At 41.1% G+C, this 22,736-nt stretch overlaps 2 protein-coding genes across 2 annotated transcripts; both read right to left on the bottom strand.

Annotated features, from left to right (window-relative positions):
* Positions 1-665: 665 nt before the first annotated feature.
* mlxipl (MLX interacting protein like) lies at positions 666-17,925 on the bottom strand. The gene is made up of 17 exons (XM_089017809.1): positions 17,438-17,925; positions 12,894-13,000; positions 12,718-12,800; positions 12,560-12,649; positions 12,435-12,476; positions 6,816-6,978; positions 6,148-6,228; positions 5,626-5,762; positions 4,989-5,550; positions 4,834-4,907; positions 3,999-4,245; positions 3,104-3,207; positions 2,876-2,998; positions 2,642-2,769; positions 1,894-2,017; positions 1,498-1,627; positions 666-1,414 (listed from the first exon to the last, which is right to left on the bottom strand). Exons 1-17 carry the CDS (start codon positions 17,710-17,712, stop codon positions 1,251-1,253), a joined length of 2,634 nt encoding a protein of 877 aa, XP_088873935.1. The 5' UTR covers positions 17,713-17,925; the 3' UTR covers positions 666-1,250.
* A 2,146-nt stretch (positions 17,926-20,071) lies between these two features.
* c1qbp (complement C1q binding protein) lies at positions 20,072-22,736 on the bottom strand. The gene is made up of 6 exons (XM_089016956.1): positions 22,371-22,736; positions 21,138-21,288; positions 20,975-21,062; positions 20,764-20,859; positions 20,552-20,674; positions 20,072-20,412 (listed from the first exon to the last, which is right to left on the bottom strand). The coding sequence occupies exons 1-6, from the start codon at positions 22,618-22,620 to the stop codon at positions 20,263-20,265; spliced, it is 858 nt and encodes a 285-aa protein (XP_088873082.1). The 5' UTR covers positions 22,621-22,736; the 3' UTR covers positions 20,072-20,262.

The raw sequence follows: 22,736 nt of genomic DNA, 5'->3' as shown, positions 1-22,736 counted from the left end.
CATTGCAACGTCAAAACCTTCATGATAGCGACATCTATTGGAAGAGGTAAAACGTGGAGGTGGTGGCTCGTCCCATTAGGATGGCGACGAAGCGTGGAGCATAGGATGCACAATATGCATTGGTGGTTCATTGGTAGAATTCTTGCCTGGCCAGTGCACACAAAAGAAAAAACGTGCAATTTTCTCCGTCGTGGGACTATTACATAAAGGCTTTCTGATTCTGTTTAACACCCATAGAAACAGAGAGACATGGATGGCTGGTAGATAGATTGAACAAAATATGTAAAACACAACAGCAAAAATGGAAAAACAAACAGATAAACGGTAATATTTTATATTTTCATGTTGTGCAGTTTTTTTTGTATTTTTGACACGTTGCTGTCAAAGTAGTTTGTTTTTTCAATATGGTTATGTTTTTCTCTTTTTATGTTTTTGATGCTCAATTTATGTTGTTCTCTTATGCTGTTGTATTCACGTTTTTTTCTTGATGTTTTACACTACTATTACCCTGCATCTCGTCCTGGAAAAACAACGTTTCCGTACTTAGATCTTAATTGGCTGGCAATCAATTCAGGGTGTTGGGATAGGCTCCAGCCCCCCCCCCCCCCCCCCCCCCCCCCCCCCCGCGACTCTAATGAGGATAAAATGGATGGATGGGATGGATATACAGTATATAATTTATTTATTATTTAGACAACCACAACTTTAGACAAACATGTTTTTGGGGGACTCTTCAAAAGTGATTGGAGATTTGCAATGTGGGAGGAAACCAGAGCAGCGCGCTATGAAAAACTACATTAATGAACCTTGTGATTTAAAATGTTAGAGTGGGCTACATAAGGAATGAATGCAGTACACTTACAACTTTTACTGCTTAATTGGAGTAACACTTAAAAGTACACTGTCTCTCTCTCTCTCTCTCTCTCTCGCTCACACACACACACACACACACACACACACACACACACACACACACACACACACACACACACACACACACACACACACACACACACGCACACACACACGCACACACACACGCACAATAAACACTTTTTTTTCTACATACTGTTTTCTGAGAAATAGCACTGAAACATTGCAGATTTTTTTTACCTAGCATAGGAACAAGATATGAATGCAAGTGACATTTTTTTCAGCGTACAGTATTTTCTTTTAACGGCGAGTAAATTTGAGAGGAAACTATACAGAATTCAAAGTCTAAAAACAGACTATTGAGACATTTTTTTCAGTCACATATTGCCAATATTTTCTTGAGAAGAGTGCTGTGTGGAGTGGTCCAAGGTGGTAGAAGGGTCATCCTGAGTGACGGCAAGAGTGGCCTGCTCGGGTAACAGGCTTGGGTCACTTAGGATGGATGTCGTTGTGCTCAGGAGACGGAGTGAACTCAGAACCACTGGGAATCAAACAAGACGCAATTTAAAGTGAAGACAGAAATAAGGAGAATCCAATGGTTTAGATGCGTTGTGTATGCCTGACTGGGTCGTAGAGATGGCAGAGAGCAGTGTTGATCCAGCCAGGACAAAGTGGACTGGCACAGTTGTTCCACACTGGCAGTGGACACCATTCCATTATAGGACTCAAAAAGTGGCTCAATGATGATGCTGAACTGGGAGACCAGGTTGAGGAAATAAAGGCAAGTTAATGGAACTGTGACTGGCTGAGGACCGGTTCAGGGTGTACCTTGCCCCCTGCCCAAAAAAGAAGCAAAGATAAACTCCAGAAACCCAAACCTCTTGACTGTGAATAAAACATGCTCACCACGACATCACCATATTTCTATGGTGAACTAATGAACATCCAAACATTTTGATATCTGTTTTATATTTTCACGTTTCATCCCTGCCTCTTGTGCTTGTTCACAATGAAAGATACAATCCAGAACTTCCAATTTTGCAGTGTCTGTGCCTGGACGTATTCCCGGAACGTTTGCCTCATGTGGTCAAATCGCTGGCGAGTGATGGGTACACCTGTGGCTGGTAGCTGTTGTTGGCATGCACTGCAAAATAATAATAATAATAATAATAATAACAATAATAATGATAATGATAATAATAAATAATAATAATGATAATAATAATAAACCAAACACACAATACATAAACACATAAATACACAAATAGACACAGATAGATAACTAAAAATAAATAAATAAGCACGCAAGCAAGCTAAATAATGTATAAGGCACACCGGAGTATAAGGCGCACCCCCAATGGTATATTTTCAAAACATTTCCATATATAAGGCGCACCTTTAATGAATGAAGAAAGTTTTCCAGGTATAGAACTATGATTTTTTTTCAAATATAGGGCATACTACATTATAAGGTGCTACAGTAGAGGCTGGGGTTACGCACTACTTCTACGGTGGGGGGAAATGGAGTCGTGGCTGCTGACAGGAGTTGCGAGACCTGTTGTGGCTCAATATTAGGCACAGGGTCATCTTTTGGAGAAAATCAGGGGTTTTGGGGACACCTTATACACTGGAAAATAGATATATAAATGTAAAAAAAAATAACAAAATAAATATGCAGCTTGATTGAGGTGAGGGTGGTAGGTAATATAGTCAGTCGCCAGTGTTCTTATGCAACACACACAGTCCAACCAAACTATAAATGTCTCACTTGATGGCAGAATTCAGCATCCGGATCTCATCCCGGAGTCTCTGAGCCTCCTCGTGCAGCAGAGTTTTCTCCTGCTGCATCTTACTGATATACTCAGCAGTCTTCTGTAATGTGGTGGCTTTGCTGATCTGAGTCAGTAGGTAGACAAGATACCGCATGTCAGCCATTGCACCTTGCTATTTTTTTAAATCGCCGTTTCATGATTCTACATCCTTTTACACCTTTTTACCTTACCTTGATGCTTGGCTGAGAGCTGAGTGTAGTCACAATATTATGTAAAGTGTCAAATCCCAGTTTGATGTTGAATCGCCTCTTCTGTTCAGCAGAGATGTGCGTTATCCTCCTGCTCTCTGTGTGCTGCGGAATACATTTAACATCACACAGTCTATACATCTTGGCACATTTCTTGCGAACCGATTTAGCACTGCCCGTTTCAATTGAAAAACAATCTACAGTATATACCTGACTCATTTCTATCATTCCATATCCGAGGAAGCTTGAATGTGAAGATTCTGGATTAGAAGATTTGTCAAGCGGGGTTGGGGGTGATGTTTGGCCTGGATAACCTGGAAAATCAATTTGAAAATCCAATAACATGGCTAAAAGGAGGCACGATAAAAGCGATTTCTGATCTTTTAAACATTTATATCTCGTTCATCACAAAACTGTTGGATGTAGAAATGACTGCCGACCGCATGTTAACACCAGCCATACATTTCCTTTTGCGCTGGCACAAAACTCTGTGTCTTTGTGTTGTCATGTTCTTTGTTATTTAGTTTTTTTTTGTTCTTTTGACTTCAAGACGGCGCCGCGAGAGTGGCTGCCTTTCCAGCAGCTCCTGTATTTTGCTTTTCTTTCATAACTTTGCTGCTGTGAAATGTAAATTTCTCCACTGCGAGACTAATAAAGGCTAATGCAATCCAATCCAACTTTGAACTGGTTGCAAAGTGGCATTTGCAAAGAAATTCACACTGACTGGCCAATTTTAAAGTTTCAATTAACCAAGGATACAAATATCAAGGTCAAAGGTGGAATGTAAGAATTGTGAAGCCACTACTTTAAAGTGATGCCCACATACATTAAATTAACATTATTCAGGGTGTCCTGATTCAATATTGTATCAGTTCAATATCAGGAAAAAAAAACACATTTCAAAAACATTCATGTTATGCTTGTTTAAAACTTGGAAAATACGATAGGTTGTTTGTTCAAAGTTGTGCCTGAAGTAAATATGACTTCGGTAACCGCAACCCGTAGCAAAGATAAGTGGTGTGATATACAGTGGCAAAATATTAGAAAATGCCCAGTGTGGGAAACTATTTCATATCATTTAGTTGTACTGAGTTATGCTGCATACCTGTTAAGATGCTCCTGTCTGTGCCATAAAGCTGGACAGGTGACAATTTTTCGGTCTTTGGGACAAGAAGGGTTGTGCTGGTGTGAGCAGAGTCATCGGTGAGCAAGGCGGGCACCGTTGAGCCTTTGGAGGTTCGACTCTGAACATGAGCTGAACTCTGGTTGCGCAATGCTGGGATCACCCCATGCCAAGCGGCTTCATGCAATACTTGAGATGAAGCTCCTCCAACATGCTCACTCGCGGAAACCTGTTGCAAAACACATTTTTTGTTTGATGAAGAAGAACACATACTGGACGAGAAGTAAAATAAAATCGCCAAGTATGGTCATTTACAGTCGATTTGACAGCATGAAATTTAAGTTAGAGTCTTTAGAATGCATTCATTTGTGGTTGTTTTTCAATCTGAAATAAATCAGAGTTCCTATAATAATCTCCCAGACGCATGGGTAGACTATGCAAACGCCACACACAGATTTGATGCAGTTTGATGCAGACGTATTAAACATTAATAGTGTACTAAAGCTGCCAACGTTCAATATTATTATTATATTTTTGAGGGTATGTTTTTTTTATGAAATACACAAATATAATTGCCAAACTAAATACTGACCGAAGTCAGTTTCATGTCAAGTGATTTACACCTAAGCCCCTCAGTTGTGCTTTTTTGGGTTCTCCGAAGGGGAGAAATCATGGAAGAATAAAACTAGAAGCAAGACAGAACATTGTCGGGGTAACTGTAGTTTCATTTTTGTTATGTCTTTTTATGACAACTTTTATTGAGGTAATCGTGATAGATAAGTGCCACCAAACACATTGCCGCTGAAAGCATGCTCACCGAAGCATTTGAAGATGGCGACTTCTGTCCTTCACCTGTCACGTAAGTCGTTTCAAACCCAACCAATGGCTTCCCTGAAAGCACAAGACAGTAACGCGCATGTTACTTTTCAAGATAAATAACAACTGCAACAACAAACGCCCACTCACGGGTACCTGCGGAGAGCAGCTTCGCCAGGCAGCTCGTGGGGGCGGCAGACGAAGTGTAAGACAGAGCGACAGGTGGACCGAATGGCCTTTCTCCTCCTTTCATTTGCTTGCATTTCCCTCGCACGTTTGTCATCGACACCTGTTCAGGAACCGCAAAGCAGTGCAACGTGCCTCCGGGAGGCAGGGCGGCGTGAACCGGGTCAGACATGTAGCTGAGAGAGGGGCATGGAGCTTGGGGGTACGTGTCCACTGTGTGAGGGTATCTATGACCTTGTTGTGTACTGTCCATTGTGGAGGCAGTGTGAGTGATGACGGTCGGCGTTGCGCCGGTGGCTGTGTGGTAGCCGAATTTGTGACATGGGAATGGGTAAAATAAAGGGACGGCAGCAGAGAACACCTGATCAACGTTGGCGGGGAATGAAGCGGGAATAACTGGATCATTATATGACTGTGGTCCAAATCCAGAGGTGGTGGAGTGGTATGCGCTACAATGCTGGTTTAGACCGGTACCTTCTGCTTGAGATTTAGATGATGAAGCTTGAGATAAATTATCAGATGACAAAGCAGCCTGCAGGAAAAAGTGACTTATGTGTTATGCAAGACTGTAATTTGGTAAATAAAACTACTGTACATGTGCAAGTACCTGTTGGGTGTGGGTATCAATGAATAGATGAGGAGCTGCAACAGGGGCAAGCGCAGCGTTGGAGGAACTTTCAAAATAGCCCGAGTCTGCAAAATCTGACTGGTCACATGGCTGGACTCCCGCGTTCATGAAGATATCTGTGAAAAGACCAAAGTAAAACTCAGAAGGGCACGGGAAAAAAAAAAAAAATTATAAGTTTCCATTATAATGTGCATTAAAACAGTCATTTTGGCTCGACTAAGGTGGGTGACGGAAGAAAGTTGTTTCACTAATCACCTTTAGTGATCACTGTAGTCGTAAACTAACTTCTGCGTTTACTCAATAGTGGACCTGCCTTTATATATGAGCCCCACATGTCAATTCGCGGTCAATGAAAGGCCATATCAATAGGCTAACTGCACAAAGACAACGCATACTGATGTGGAAATTTCAATACTCTCGTTCAAAAATCATCAGTGCATCCAATTATTTCAGTTTATTTTTTGCGGAAAAAAAGAAAACAGACAGGTGTCAAAAAAGTACCTGGGATGTCCATGAAATCATCCAAGTTGGGTTGCAGAGGAGTCAGGCCTGGTTGAATCATGTCAGAATTTGTCGTGTATGCTAAGGAAGGGGAATCAGTAGAAGAGTGCTTCGATGTGATTAAGGATTCAATGCAGCTTTCATCAGTCCACAAAATGCCATGCCATTTGTTTTAACACCAATCAGTATGTTCTTTGACAAGAAAAAAATCCAAATGTCACGATCACACTTTTTTTACTTTCTGTAAAAGCACAAACATATTTAACTCATTCAGTGCCTGACGTGCAAAAATGCATCCACTCCAGTGCCGGGTGTTTTTTTCATTCTCACTCGATTTGAGGGATCCACATAATATTGAGTTTCAGGACTACATAAACATTCAATGTAGCGTAAGAAACCTTACTCTTTCTTTAATCAGAAAAAAAGTTAATTCCTAAATTATATGGGTCTGGAGTTATATGAGCTTGAAATGAGGGCAGCTGTCCAAAATACAATGCAATACAAACATATTGGTTTATATAGCACTTTAAAAGCTGAAGCTGGAACGCTTTATCGGCACCCAAACAAGAAAAAACAAAACCCGATTCATGAATGCAGCGAATGAGTTAATAACATCTTCGTTTAATTCTGAGAGGCACAGACGCAGCCAAAATGTGTTGCTTACTTACTGTTGTGCCACTCGCTGCTGGCCCAGGGGCATTGCTTCTGTGTCATTGTGAACAGAGTGTCAGAGATATCTGACAGAAGGTAGTCCAGGTCAAACATGTGAGCCTCCTCTGGTGTCGCTTCAGGTTCGGGATACATCTGACTGGACCATTTCTCCAACTTTGCCTGACAGATTTGACCATTGAGTACATCAGTTAATACATGAGAAAACCATTATCAATCGCCCAACGAGCCTATTTTAAAATCACAGAGATTATGTGTTATTGGCATGAAACAGCACCGTAGCAGATCGAGACTATTTTGGCGGATCATATAAGACAACACAAAATGAAATACTGCATAGATATAAAGTCTTCAGCACCAACCTCTTGTCTAAATCCAGACCTGAACGCCACATAGAAGACCCTAACAAAGCACTTTCCCTCTGCCCATGATGTTTCTCTTCATTCTGATCATCCACATCGAGATCACATTTATAGGGAAGCCCGGAGGACGACATCCTGTTTTTATTACGTCTAAGCACATGACTTGTTCCTCTTGTAATTTGTTTTGGCCAATAGATTGGCCGTTATTGAAAAATAGTATGCATGTGCAAGTTCAAAGAATAAAGATTGACTCTGTGTGTGTGTGTGTGTGTGTGTGTGTGTGTGTGTGTGTGTGTGTGTGTGTGTGTGTGTGTGTGTGTGTGTGTGTGTGTGTGTGTGTGTGTGTGTGTGTGTGTGTGTGTGTGTGTGTGTGTGTGTGTGAAAAATACATAGCAAGTATAGTGTTCAAAAGCACAAGTCCCTTCCAGGTAATCATTACGCTGGGTTTGTTCATTTATTTTGACGGCTCATCATTTCAATAAGGGTGGTCTTTTCTCCCTGACCTACATGTAATTCTACCACAGTAGGAAACTTCACGTGCAGATGAAAAGGAGGACTTAAAGTACCCATCACCACAGGTACAGTTCGTGATTACCTAGTTCCGGCGAATTACCTTTTTTTAGGGATTTCCTGTCGGCCCGTTTCATTCAAATTTTTATTATTGAGGTGGGGAAACGGGTGGGGAGATAAAATAAGGGAAAGTAATGAAGAGTTTTTATGGTCACTAGAATACAGTCGAACCTTATCTCAATATACTCTGTTTACATTTTCACCCCATGACGATTACATTTCAAAGTCCTGATTTCGTGTAATTCATTTTCCATTTGTTGACAACAAACATCTTAACAAGGTAAACATCATTATGATCTTCTTTTCCTTTCGGCTTGTCCCCTCAGGGGTCGCCACAGCGAATCAATGTCCTCCATCTATCCCGGTTTTGTACATCCTCTTCTCTCACACCAGCTACCTTCATGTCTTCTTTGACCACATCCATAAACCCCCTCTTCGGTCTTCCTCTCGGTCTCCTGCCTGGCAGTTCAAGGCTCAGCATCCTTCTCCCGATATAGTCACTCTCTCTCCTCTGGACATGTCCAAACCATCTCAGTCTGGCCTCTATGACTTTCTCTCCAAAGCCTCTAATATGAGTTGTCCCTCTAATGTACTCATTCCTGATCCGATCCAACCTGATCACTCCCAAAGAAAACCTCAACATCTTCAGCTCTGCTACCTCCAGCTCTGCTTCCTGTCTTTTCTTCAATGGCACTGTCTCCAGTCCAAACATCATGGCTGGTCTGACCACGGTTTTATACACTTTTCCTTTCATCCTAGCTGAAACCCTTCTATCACACATCACACCTGACATTTGTCTCCAGCCGCTCCAGCCTGCCTGGACATGCTTCTTCACCTCTTTTCCACACTCTCCATTGCTCTGGACAGTTGACCCCAAGTACTTAAAACCCTCCACCTTCTTTATCTCTTTTCCCGGTAGCATCACTCTTGCACTTGGATCCCTCTCTTTCACACACATATATTCCGTCTTGCTGCGACTGATCTTCATTCCTCTCCTTTCCAGGGCATATCTCCACATCTGTAGTTTCTCCGCCACCTGTTCCCCGTTCTCGTTACAGATCACAATGTCATCTGCAAACATCATGGTCCAAGGAGATTCTTGTCTAACATCGTCTGTCAGCCTGTCCATCACCATAGCAAACAAGAAGGGTCTCAGAGCTGACCCCTGGTGGAGTCCCCTGGTGGAGTCCCACCTCCACCAGGGTCTAGGTTCCTGTCTCTTCTGAAAGAAAGTATTCACAATAGCCATTTGCATTCTCTTAGCAAAGTCAACCACCATCTGTCCTTCCGTGTTCCTCATCTGGAGTCCAAACCTGCCCATCACCTCCTCATCATCTTTGTTTCCTGCGCCAACATGTCCATTGAAGTCTCCACCAATTACAACCCTCTCACTTCTCGGGATGTTCTGTATGACTTCATCAAAGTCCAACCAAAATTTCTCCTTCTCCGCCAGCTCACATCCTACGTGTGGGGCAAAACCACAAACAACATTGAACATCACGCCTTCAATTTCTAGATTCAGACTCATCATTCTATCTGATACTCTTTTTACATCTAAGACATTCCTAACAAACTCCTCTTTTAAGATAACCCCAACTCCATTTCTCTTTCTGTCTTCACCATGATAGAACAACTTAAACCCTGACCCTAAGCTTCTAGCCTTGCTCCCTTTCCATCTGGTCTCCTGGACACACAGTATGTCTACCTTCCTTCTCTGCATCATGTCAACCAGCTCTCGACCTTTACCTGTCATTGTTCCTACATTCAAAGTTCCTCCTCTTAGTTCTATACTCTTGGCGTTCCATTTCTCTCTTTTCCTCCGGGCACACCTCCCTCTCCTCTCCCTCTTCGACCAACAGTAGTCCATTTTCCACTGGCACCCTGAAGGTCAACAGTACCAATATAGAATTCATAGGTTTGATTCGCATATTTGTTTTGGCAAAATTCGGATGCCCTTACTGACACAACCTTCTGAATTGGGACCGGCTCAATAAGACACTGGCTTGTGCCCCCTTGTGGCTACATTGTAAACATCATTATGATATCCAGATTTTTTCCCACAAAATGGCAAAAAGGCCTTTGTTGAACAATGACCCATGCGACACTAATTGCTGCCGCAACCTTGCTTGTGAACGAAACGTATAATGCTGGACTCCCCTCCATTGCTCTGCAATGCGAACTATCGAACCATGCGTTGTTGTACTTCCAGAAACATGTCGACGGCACTAGCAGTTGCCTACGGAGGGTAACACGTCGCTGGCATGTTTGTAGTGGATTACATGTTCATGTTTTTACATTTACACATATTGTATTATGCATGTTAGTTGGCGGCCATTTTATTAGAAATGGTGACACTGAACTATCGTTTTAGTGTACAGATTCATTATGGCCCTTGAGATTCGACTGTATTGGATAGTTGTTGGATTGGAGACCTTTATTAATCTCACAGTGGAAAAGTTTACATTTAACAACGGCAAAGATATGAAGAGTAAAGAAAAGGAAGAAGTAGAAAAAAATACAGGAGCTGCTGTAAAGGCAACCACTCTCGCGTCACCATCTTGAAGTCAAACAACAACAAAACTAAATAGATAATGTGACACAACACAAAAAACACAGACAATCATTCAGTTTTAAGCACTTTCTGCACCGTCTACTGTATGTTGTATGAAGGAGTTGTCGATGAAGGAGGAGAGAATCAAAGCCTTTTCACCAATGGATCAGGGACGTCATTGTGAAATGTGCACGTCTGTGACAAGCTAAATGTTGAAAGCAAACATGAAGCTGTAGCATCCATTGAGGAAAATAAATTGTCTCACATCTCCTGTCCCACGCAAATCTGCTTCAATTCCAAGCCGCGACAGTTCCACAAATGCATCAGCGCCCTGCGCTGACGCCCCTTTCTTCTCATTGTGGGTATTTTGGTTAAATATGGTACAAATGTTTTTCCAAAATTACTCAGGGGGTGAGGCAATTAAATTACAGTTTTTGTATTACATTTATTTATTGTTACACAAAATTGGTCAGTATATTTTAAAGGCCCCTTTGAAATTAGGGACACTTTTAATCAAGCTAAAGTATATGAAGAATTATTAGTTGCTTTTTAATTTTCAAGAGAGCATGTGTAGCTTTGAAAATGCTGGAATATTTTTGCCTAAACAAGTTTTACATGCAACATAGATCCATACATAGTACAGAGACAGCCAGGTTGACTTCAGATCACACGGTGGTCTCCTTCCCAGTTTTGAGTAAGGTTTCAAATTGCTGCAACGATCTTCCTGTTTGGAACTTCCATGTTATTCCCATGATTTTGCGTCCTGAATGAGTTTGCAAAATAATCCAAATGTGATGAAAAATAGTGTGGCATTTGCCATTCAAAGATTACAATCCACAGCAGACACCAATCTTCTTTAGCGCACCTTAACCTATCAATCGGAAGACATCCTTTGATTTAATTTGACATGATCTTGAACTTTGCATCCACTGACATGGAGGCAAAGATGGCTGCAATGAAAACAAACTAATTGTGAGGTTGCTCAGTTGATCACTGCTGTGTTTTGGCAAAGCACGTGTCCTCACTTGAATACTATTCTCAGTGAGGTGCTTACAGAGCATACGTCCTCATTGCCTTCTTCTGACGCGACTTCCTTTCACCATCTTTTGATTGTCTCTGATTTTGACATCACTGTCGAACGTGCTGTCTTTTTTTTATCGGGCAAATCAGGAAATAGGTCACATTTGATTAAATTGTGGCGCTTTTGCCGTGCAAAATAAATATGAGGCTTCAAGAGGGTGATATTTACTGCTGGCGATGATAATGGCTCACTTTGCAGCTTGACGCAAGTTCTGTTGTTGTTGTTATCAGATTGAGGATGAACCCGCAAGGTAAAAATTGTTGTGTGGGTGATCGTACAGTATGTTGGACTCAGACTGCATTCAAAAGTCAACAGCCAAAATGAGGCCAATGTCAATGTCAAATTCAGCTCTAAGGGGTCAAACTCCATGTTTGTGTTGCCTGCCAAACACAAGGTGCATATGGCAATTAAAGTCTTCATTTGACATCATGATGGGATTATTATTATTTTTTTTAATGGGGGAGATTACCAAGAAAATAAATTTTGCGGATGGAAACTCCACATTGGAGGGCCCGAGTTGGATCCAAATCGCCAACCACAGAACTGTGAGCTAAATGCGCCAACCACGAGGTTAGCGCATCGTCCTTCACATGTACATCACTTGACCAACATCTGTCCCTTCCTGTTCACTTTAGATTTGACCAGCAGCCAGTTTACACAGCTAATTGGTAAAACAGGTGAGCCTGAATTAATTGTACCCTCTGCTGGCTCCACAAAGCCTACTGTATATTTCTTGCTGACAGAGAGACGACATTAACACAGTGTTGTCGATAACAACATCTGCTGGGTAAATTTCCACGTGAGTGAAGAAACATTTTATTTTAAAAAATACAAATAAAAAGCCATGTAAGGATTTCTCGCGTCCATCCCAAAATGTGCAGTCGGTTTTTGACTGACATATGCTTGTCCTTTGAACCATTGCTGACTTATTTTGTACGAATAGAACAACAATCTTTCTAAAGTTATAATTGTCACTACTGTCCCACACATTTACATCTATTACAACTAACGTTTGAACATGACAATAATACAGCAGGATTCAAACTTGTCATACCTCTTGCAGCATTGATAGAATGCCATCCTTCTCTTTCTGAAGCTGTAAAGGAACAAAAAGATATCAGGTCAAAGGTGCAAGTGGAGAAAAAAAAATATAAAACAGAAAAAAATAGAAAGACTGACTCTTTTCTTGTAATATATCCTCCACTTGTGATACTCCTTGATGACCACCTCAATCCGCCGCTTCCAGTAGCTGCCTTCTAGGACAATCGCCTGTATCAATGAAACAGTTGCATTATGGAAAGCAACAAAAGGAATCCACAATAATACCGATAACTTACTTCGGGCTTTCGGTGGGCGTCTGCCTCAGATCCCTCCAATGGGGTGACAAAGCCACACACTGGATTTTTCCGCTTCTCCACATCTAAACAGTCATCAAACAGTCAACTTTACAAATTCTGAACATATTCTGCAACTTTACTGTGCAGAAGTATGTTTATAAGTGCAAAGGACTCACACTGGATGAACCATGCTCTCCAAATTGCATTGTTCAGACGGATTTTATCTCGCCACAGTAACCTCAGTCCCTTGAAAGACTTCCACTTTGGAGAGACAATCTTGCCACTAAAAAAGGCACAAACAAACAACAAAATTGTAGTATGTTACTTTTCGAACCTGAAATAATTAGGAAGAAACCACCACACCCGAGGAAAAACATTCAACAAGAGGAAAACGGCATGACTACCAAGGTGTCAATTATCACAGCCACTGTACTTGGCACAACCCACCGCATCTGAACTGAGGAGCAACCTGCGAATTTGGGATTCAGGAGCCTTGCTGAAACTGTAAAGTGGTACCTATATAAACATCCTGAAAAGTTGTATTTTATTTTTCTTGTACATTCATTAAATTGCAGTCACAATACCTGTAATGTAAAGTTTCGGAGGGGGTGGGGGTTGCAATTGTATTCTTTTTCAAAATCTGTCAAAACTAATTCAGTGGTTTTGAAGAATTGGCAACATTTCCGCTTGACGGGTGCATTTATCAGATCCTTTTTGGATTTTCAATAGTGTGCATTCTAAAAAAAACATTTAAAATGATCCCATTTAGAGTGAGAGAAACACGGTACTAACTAATTCACTGCCAGACGATGTGGTCTGTCGACGCGAGCACAATAAAAAAAGGCGTAGCAGAGCTGATATACAGTACTGTTGTTCAACACCAATTTCAACCATGGGGAAACGTAAGAATTGTGATATCCGAACAACGTACAAGGCAATAATGGCTGTGGAGGACAATCCAACAAGCAAATCCTTCATCGCGTAAGAGTTTGACGTGCAACAGAATACTTCATCAACATAAGTAATGTAAACGTTGCAGTTTTGGTTTTTTTTTTTAATTGTGTTGCATTCAGATATCTTTATCGCTTGCAACGATCACTGTTTTTCATATGTATTTGTACATGCTGGCGTTCGTGGTTTTGTGTGAATAGAACAATGTGAGGATTTTGCATTGGTTTCATTTTTGAAAGGAAATAGTCATTAAAAAAGTGTAAAGACGTTTTTATTTGATGCACAAGTTTATTTTTCACTTCACTACTGTACAAAAAGCATGCTACATACGCAATCCATGAATCCAATGATAAAATTACATGCCATATCAACATACATGCCATATCCCCCATTTACGTGTTGCCCCCCACCCCCCTTTTAATGCAGTTCGGCGCAGCACGGATATATCGATAGTCCGGTTATATCGACATTTTTTCCGACTCCCGAGAATATCGATATAACGAGACTTTACTGTATGTGTCCACTCCAGTGCCAGGGTTGTCATTTTCACTCAAATTGCAAGACCCACAAAATATTTAATTTTAGGACTACATGAACATTCAGTGCTGTGTAAGAAACCTTAGACTCCTTTCGTAAGAAAAAAAGCTAATTCCTCAATTACATGCGTTTGGAGTTTTCTGCATTGAAAGTGGGGTGGGCTGTACAAAAGGTATATGCTGCCCACTCGTGAGAGGGGAAAAATTGCCAGAGGTCTGACCGAAGCTTGAAATGCAACCCCCCCCTCCCCTCGCAAGAAAAAAAAAAAAACAAATTTGTCATTTACATGTCAGTAAATTTGAGAATTGTGCTTGCATGGCATGGCTTTGTTCAGGCAGTTCAATTTTTCACACTGCAAATACCCCCTTCAGGGCACTCTAACATTTTAGCGAAGACAGTGATGAATGTCTTTGTTGAAAAGCTGTTCCAATCTTGACTAATGAGACTGCATCTCGCTAATTTGGCTTCTTCAGAGTTTCCTGCTTTTACAGAATCGAGAGAGACGCCTAATGTGACACACTCAGAGTTGCTAGGAAGCCATGCCAAAGAGCACATTTGAAAATGCTTCTAATGAAGGGGCATCAGGGGTTCTCACATAGACACAAAACGTCTGAGGCAGCAATTTGCAGCATGAGGAAAAAAAAAACCTGTGCTCCAGTCCTGTGAATGAAAAATATTTGCCGCACAAAATAATAGCAGGGGGGGGCATAACATCAATTTAATATCGAAACAATTATGCAAATTTACTTGCATTTGATGTAAGTCAATTTCCATTAAACAGTAACTCAAATAGAACTGTCTAGTGCAGGGGTGCTCATTACATCGATCGCGATCTACTGGTCTATCGTGGAGGTAGTACTGGTCAATCGCAGCGTGACAGTAAAAAAAACATTTGTCAGCCTATCAAACGTCCCGTCACTTGATTGACATACAGGGCAACCATTCAGATGACAACTGAATTTTTACCTTTAGGTCGCCGTGCATGCGTAAACAACGGCGCTAAACGCAGCAAAATTTACGAGCTAGTCAGCGAATTACCTCTGATTTTAAGCCCTTGCTAAAACATATGGTGGTCAAAATGAGTGAGAAAGCGGGACCAAGTAAGGGGGCAAAACACATTACTTTCATACGGAATGGGAAAATGTGGAGCGGCATTTTCGGACTGTTCATGGAAAATACGACATTGACTTCACGCCGAAAAGCCAGCTGAGAAAGAGAACGGTGGACGAACTAAAATCCCAGTTGTCCGGACAGCAGTCATTTTTCACTCAACATACTTCAAAAGCGAAAGTCGCCACCGAAGCATCTTTCCGGGTGAGTCACGCCATCGTTAAAAACAACAAGTCCTTCCAAGACGGAGAGATGGTAAAAGAAGCATTCGTTGAAGCAGCTGACTCCTTGTTCAGAGACTTGGACAGTTCTGTCACTTCCTCACAGAGGAAAAGTACCCCAACTTAAGGAAATGTGCTACCTCCTTGGCTGCATTATTCGGCTCCACTTATTTATGTGAGTCAGCCTTTTCCTACATGAAGATCATTAAGTCCAAATACCGTTCCACCATGAATGATGAACATTTGGAAATGTGCTTGAGGCTGGCTGTCAGCAGCTACTGTCCGGACTCTGCATCCCTGGCTGATTCAGTTCAGTGCAAGTCATCAAAGTAAACTCAGGTAATTACAAAAAAATGTTAAGTTATTTATTATGTTATGTATATGTAGTTATTATGTGTGTTGTGCAATATTGGCTTATTCAGTTATGCAAGGTACATCAACATACATTGTACATACAAAGAATCCTTAAAACATTTGAAAATAATTATGTTTTGCATTTTTGTCGTGGGTAGATCATTTTGACTTGGTAGTTTTTGTAAGTAGCTCGTATGCTGAAAAAGTGTCAGCACCCCTGGTCTAGTGCCTCCATTTTTCTCCCTTTTTTGATTATACGAGTGCAGGCCTTGTCTCACATCATAGATAGCTGATCACTATTTCTCATTTACTGTTTCAAATATTGTAGTTCAAATGATTAGTCAGCTTATATTAATAAAAGTACAACCCTCTATAAAGCTCTATAAAAACAGGGGGGTGCAGGAAACAAACTGTTAAAATAAGACAGGGGTGTTATTGTAACAAGGTTGCATTACCTCAACCCCACTCAAATCTATCAGATGCAAACAACTCAAATCAAAGTCCAGTTTGTAGTTACGTTTCCAAACAGTTGCACAACAAACAGGAGCAACACACATACAGATGCACACGAGCAAGATCACCTTTAAACAAGTCTTGAACAATATCAACAAACCAATTGAATGCTTGTAACTTCTGCAATTCCCATCATTTTCTTTTATATGCTGCATTTTTAATTCAAAGGAAACCAACATGAAAATACACCATGCAAGGACAGCATAACTAACATGAAATGCAAGAACTCACTTGGTGAATTTTTCCACAAAACAATTCTCTCAAAGTTTATTATGGTGGTATGTCTGTCTGTCATCATTCCAAATCCACAACAGGTTTGTTAAAATAAATAAATAACCCTTTTGTCCCCTTTTTTAAACCAATTGGGCCACCAATTCTTCATTACAAGTACATGTGTGCATGATGTTTAAGAACTGCTTTTAAACGTTTAACTAATACAGTATGCTTTATTTATTGTCCTCACGTTTAACTGTGAATTTCAATATTTTAAACTATCATTTGTTTGTTTTTTATTCAGAGTTAACACTTAGACCTGCGACAGTATGCAACACAATTTTAATGTTGGGCATTATGCTGGTGAGAACTAAGAATTATTTTTATTTTTCTCCTAATTGAGTGTAAATGCTTTATGTTAAAAAAATCACAGACTTTCTATGTTGGTCTTCTAAACAATTTAACTTGTTTTTTTTTTTTTTTTTTTTTGAAAGCAACATTTATTTACTCAAATTAAAAATGTGTTTTCTGTTAATGTGGGTAAATTGTCAATTACGTTCTGTTTAATTGTTGTACCAAGAAACATTTTTTGCTGTGCATTAGAATGTTTATTTTAGAGTTGCTGCATAAATAAAACCGGGTTGTGTTGGATTGCGCAAAAACGTAACAAAATACCGCACTAGTAAATGGATCTTGAAGTTGATATCAAGAAGAGTGCAAATGCGCAAACGGTTTTCCATCGAAGCAAGTTTTCAAACAAAGTTATCGGAGTCAAAAAATCATTAAAACATGCTGTCGAGGTTTTGGAGTGGCTCACGTACCTGTAAGCCAGGGACATGCACTCAAACAGGCGGGTTAGTGTGGGGTCGATGCTCAGGCTTCCGGAGCTGAGCGGCCCGTAGCGGTACGTCTGACACCAGGTCCGATTCACCGTGTCGAAATCGTACCTCGGGCACCGTCCGCCTTTCAGGGCTGCGGGTGACGCGTCGCGGTGGGGTGACGACACCATGAAGTGCCCGCTGTGGATGACCTGCGTGTAGTTGAAAGGCCCGTACGCTGGCCCGGTGGCAGATGACTGAGCGTGTTCTGCTGCCATTGCCGTTTTCAGTCCGTGATACCATTCACAAAATTGTAACGGTCAGGAGGACCCTCCCGCTCGTCTTCCTTCAGTTAGTGACCGACTTACAGCTGAGCCACTTCACAAGGTGTCTCGATTTTTTCCTCCGAGTGGACGATTGTGCAAAAACACTCCGTCCACTTTGTTTAGTGTTAAAGTCCTGAAGGGAAGCCCGCGGTGGTAATGATTAATAGACATTTTTTGAGGGAATAACCGTCATTCAGCGTTAAGCCAAATCGAGCAATATTCCACCAGACGGCACCCTGGAGTGTGTGTGTCGGGGCGGGAAGCTCTCTACATTACATACATTTGTGGTTAGGAACTGTGCAGCTTTCGAATATGTTTCACTGATAGGCAATCTTTCATTTCTGGCCTTACTCGTGATGAAGCAAAGTGAGGCCTCGTGAACCAATGAGACATTGTCTCTGATGTATCAGCCCAGCAAATGGTTCATTCCAGGTGCTTCATTTTAACCCTTTAAAGGCTACTGCTGCACAATAATTCGTATCGCAGTTTGCATTTGAGATGAACGCTGGTCATGTCACTTCACTGCAAATTCCGACCTGAAATACAGTACATTTATTTGACTAAACGAATCCTAAAACTATACACGCTAAACAGTATGACTTAATTTCAAATACTGCTTAATGTTCAGCTAAACTGATTAACTCTTTATGAACTTACTGTGAGTCAATAAATGAATTAATTACCCGGTTAGCACATCATCCTACCTGACAAACTATCTTGATTTAATAGCCATTTTAAGACTAACTACTATTTAAAAACTCACATCTCTCCCTCAACACCTGCTCTGAAAACTAGCACTGTTTGGCGGGCACGAGGACCAGGCATCTCACCCAGCAGGTGCACAGGTGCGTGTTTATGTTCAGTGTATTTCACTGCATTTTCTATGTTGAGATCAGATCCACTTGTTAGTCGTTGGAATAAACGCATGTCGACGTTCAGTCGTGTGTGCTCCTTCCTCGGCGGCTACAACGTGACCTTTTAAGTCGGACAGGCACACTGCAAACGAGAAGTCGGTTCCCCCTGTTCACGTGCAACCAACGTCACTGACACGCGCCTCGATTCTCCTCCCCGACTTTTACACTTTGCTAGCTTAGAAGTCATGCAGAATTTTGCCCACGAGTCTGCAAACAATGGACGCTACACGAGGAAGCGTCTCACCAAACACTGCTGTTTTTATCTTTATTGAACAATACTAAAACGCCTGCCACAATGTAATGCTACCCGAGGATAACGTCTGATTTGCGCAGATCTCATTCAAACCTATTCAACAATACTAATGCTTTGGTCACATTGTGGAAAGCACGACACAGGGACGTGACGCATTCGGAAGTGACGTTGGTAAGTTGAGTCGAGTGGTGCGCTCAGTTTGGTTTGAGAACCGCATTTCGGTTGTATAACGGAGCACAAAAAACCCGAATTTTTTGTATGAAAACCGAATTGGATGAGAACTGAGACGTTTGAAACCCGAGATTTGTCTGTACTTGGTCCAGATAACATTTGGTTTAAAGGACAACCGACGTCATTTTTTTGTTTCTTAACTGACATCATATAAACGTTTATAGCATCTAAAATACCCAAAACACGCAAGTGTCCAAAATCTGCAAAAATATTGAGCTGCGAATTGCACATTTTCAGAAAGTCCCACCCCCAGTTTGTGACATCACACCATGACGTCTTGCATTGCTGGAGAATCAAAACAATGGCTTCAGATTCGGAGAATATTCTTTCTTGTTACACATCCAGTTATGAATATAATTCAAATAGTTCTGAAGAGGAAAGCATACATGTTTGCAATCGATTAAAGATTTTTTTTCCGTGTCATTTTGAGGCATTTGGACTGCAATGTAGTATCCCAGAAAAGAGGCAGAAAAATGGCGACCAGCTCCTGTGAGGAATGAATCTTCCCGTTTCCACAGGCTGATAAATTCCTTCCATGGAGCTTGGACGCCCTCTCCTGGCGGCTTTTGGGTGTAACACGAGGTTTTCAGACCAAACAAGTACAGCAAAATAAATTGACGTGATGGCTACAATGTGTCGTCAGGGACGTTCCTTTAGTGAAGTCACGTACGGACTCGTAACCAACTCAAAAACAAAACTTCCTGAATATTCAGCGAGAGTCTTAAAACGTAAAATACAGCTATATGCGGTGCAATCTTATTAAAATACGCTCAGTAGAAGTCATTTGAAGCCATTTTACAAATTATGGATACAACTTGTCTGGAGACGTCGGTTGTCCTTTAAAGAAAGTTCAACACTCCCAATTATGAATATAAAATAGATGCAAAATAATTTTGGTACAACATAACCACTCTAAGTTCGAAAACAGTTTAATGGCATTTTGACCTACAAAAACAATACACCTAATTAACCCAAGGAACATGTCTGTTGTCGAATGATGCCCCTAACTGATATCTTTTAATCCTTAAGTGCTACTAATATTTGCATTAGTTACAAGTGGATGTGGGATCAGACGAAATGGACAATGCGATTCAATAAATAAAATTAGTTACATTTCACAAAGATTTTGAGTTCTTCAAGAAACTTGATGTACTGTTGATGCTCGATGGCAGTGCTCAGCTCCATAAGTTCATCGGCAAAGGTGTTGTCAACACCCCGGTCGGCCAGAAAGTCCATCATGTGATCATAGAGGGACTGAAAAAACAAAACTGGGGTTATTGGCTGTGTTAAAAAGAAATATGGTAGTTTTATGACTTTGACCATGGGACAAAATGTCAAGTTTGAACAAGAAACTGTGAAATACATCAGGTCAGGCCATTGTGCAGAAACTCACATCATTCAAAGAGTCTTTGGTGAGGGTGTAGCTAGTCTCTTTCCAGTCTTGATCCCCTTCTGGCTGGAAGCTAACCTCAAAGATACCGAAAATGTCGCCCTCCTCCTCTTCGCCACGTGCCAGCTAGCCCAAACAGATCAAGATTAAGTTGACCAACCATTGGAGCTGTGCTGCCACTTTTTTTTGTTCAAAATGGTGTTGGCTGAGTGTACCTCATCTTGAAGGAATTGGCAATCAATCACCAGTGTCTCCTTTGCAGCCTCTTTTGTCACTTCAACAACAAAGTTGGGTGTTGACAAAATTTCAGGCTGCAAGTACAAGCGCGATACTTATTTAAAAACTGGACATTAAAGTACTACTTGTAAGCGTTTTTTTTAAACAAGGCTGTTTAATTCAGTTACTGAAAATCATGACTTTAATTACCTCTTCCCCTGATTTTTGCTCTCCTTCATCTGCCTCCTCCGCAAAATTGGGAAGAATGCTGTTATTGACATTGAATGTGACAGTGACCCTGCAAGGGGATAATAAACAATCTGAGGTGTAGATAATCACAGATTTTTGACAGTAGTTTGAACAAGTGGCCTACTTTTCTCCAGCAACGCGTTTTGTGAGTAGAGCTTCAGTGCCATCCATCGACAGTTCCCAACCTCCAGATATCTTGGGTAGAGTTCCGCTTTTCTGAAGCTTTTTCTCCTCTTTAATTTCATCAAATAGGAATTCCCCAAATGCCTTGTCACCTGCAATAGGAAAGAAAAAAAATGGACAAATCGGTGAGATTTGAGTTTTCTGATTTGTAACAATTTGCAAAGTCTGACATGGCTTGTTGCCAATGCACAACCTCATCATTGACAACCACGGCGGCACATTCAAAATACGTATCAGTGGTTTTCTTTTCCGCTTCTGACATTTTTGATATCAATTTGCTGATCCACAAAAAATGTTTGGTTACCTTGGTGTTACTTTGGCCCACAACAATTTCTTATACATACAGCGTTTTCTTATACATAAATTGTATCCATGATCAATCCTTCTCAACTGGGCTATATTGATTCCTTCCTGTTATACGAGAACTCGTATTTGGTCATTCCAGTCATATATTTGTGCATATTTGAGTGCCAAATTAAATCACGTTATATCCTCCCGACCACTATCTGTAAGACTTTTTTTCCCCTGTATACATATGAAGTTCATCAAATTCTCTTTTCTATAGAACAAAACTTTCAAATAATACAAATATTGAAAGCATACAGTAGTGAAGGAACAGAAATGTTTCAAAGTCAAATTAAACGAAAAGGTCACACTCAAAATCTCAGCCGCTATTGGAGAAAATGGCACATTTTCACCAGTTACCAAGAGTCAACTTTCTTGATATGCATCTCGTGATATGACACTTTTCACTGTCATTATTCATCGGTCTGATAGTTTGTGTCGTATAGATTGTTTGTGAGATTGCACACAGTGACTTTGTGGCATTTCTTTGGTGGTGTACAATCCAATTTTTTGAATTAAACATTTGAAATTCAGGTTCAGAAATGAAAATGAATCACTCACATTAGTGTACACACAACCGGAAATGATTGTCAGCACATTCATTCGAGGTTGAGAGCCAACCAGATAGTTATACAATGGTTATCGTATAATAGAACTGAAGGTTCCCAACGACCAAATGTTTTTTAACACCGGATTAGCATATTGTGGATGTTTTACCAATACATATGTTGGAAAATAAGCCATTATCCAATTGATGCACTCTTTAGGTGCTGTTACGCCGGTTAGCGCGCACTTAACTTTGCATCAACTATACTAACTTGCCATTTACCCTCTGTGTGCATTGCACCGCATCCACACGACGCCGAAGGATTCAACACTTTTGTAGTAAATAGTTTAGGCCTGTATCCCGACGCTCCATTGCCGTTCATCATCCAGAGTGAGCGGGTGAAGGTCCTGGTCGTTGCCGCGTTCGCTGAGTACAATGTCGGGCAATTGAGCGGCAAAGCCCGTGTCGTGGATGTGTAAGCCGTCGGAAGGCGGATCGCGGCTGCCACCGCGCGGACTACAGACTTGAGCATATTGGAAAAATGGGAAGACAACGAATCCTTCTGACTGGATTTTTTTTGCGGCTACTGCACACAACCGCCGCTACACACGTGTATGGAAGGACACATTGACCTGTCGTAATGTATGC

This window comes from Hippocampus bargibanti, linkage group LG16 (assembly GCF_051943395.1).
Source record: "Hippocampus bargibanti isolate YZ-2025 linkage group LG16, ASM5194339v1, whole genome shotgun sequence".
Lineage (NCBI taxonomy): Eukaryota > Metazoa > Chordata > Actinopteri > Syngnathiformes > Syngnathidae > Hippocampus > Hippocampus bargibanti.
This window is presented reverse-complemented; position numbering and strand designations above follow the sequence as displayed.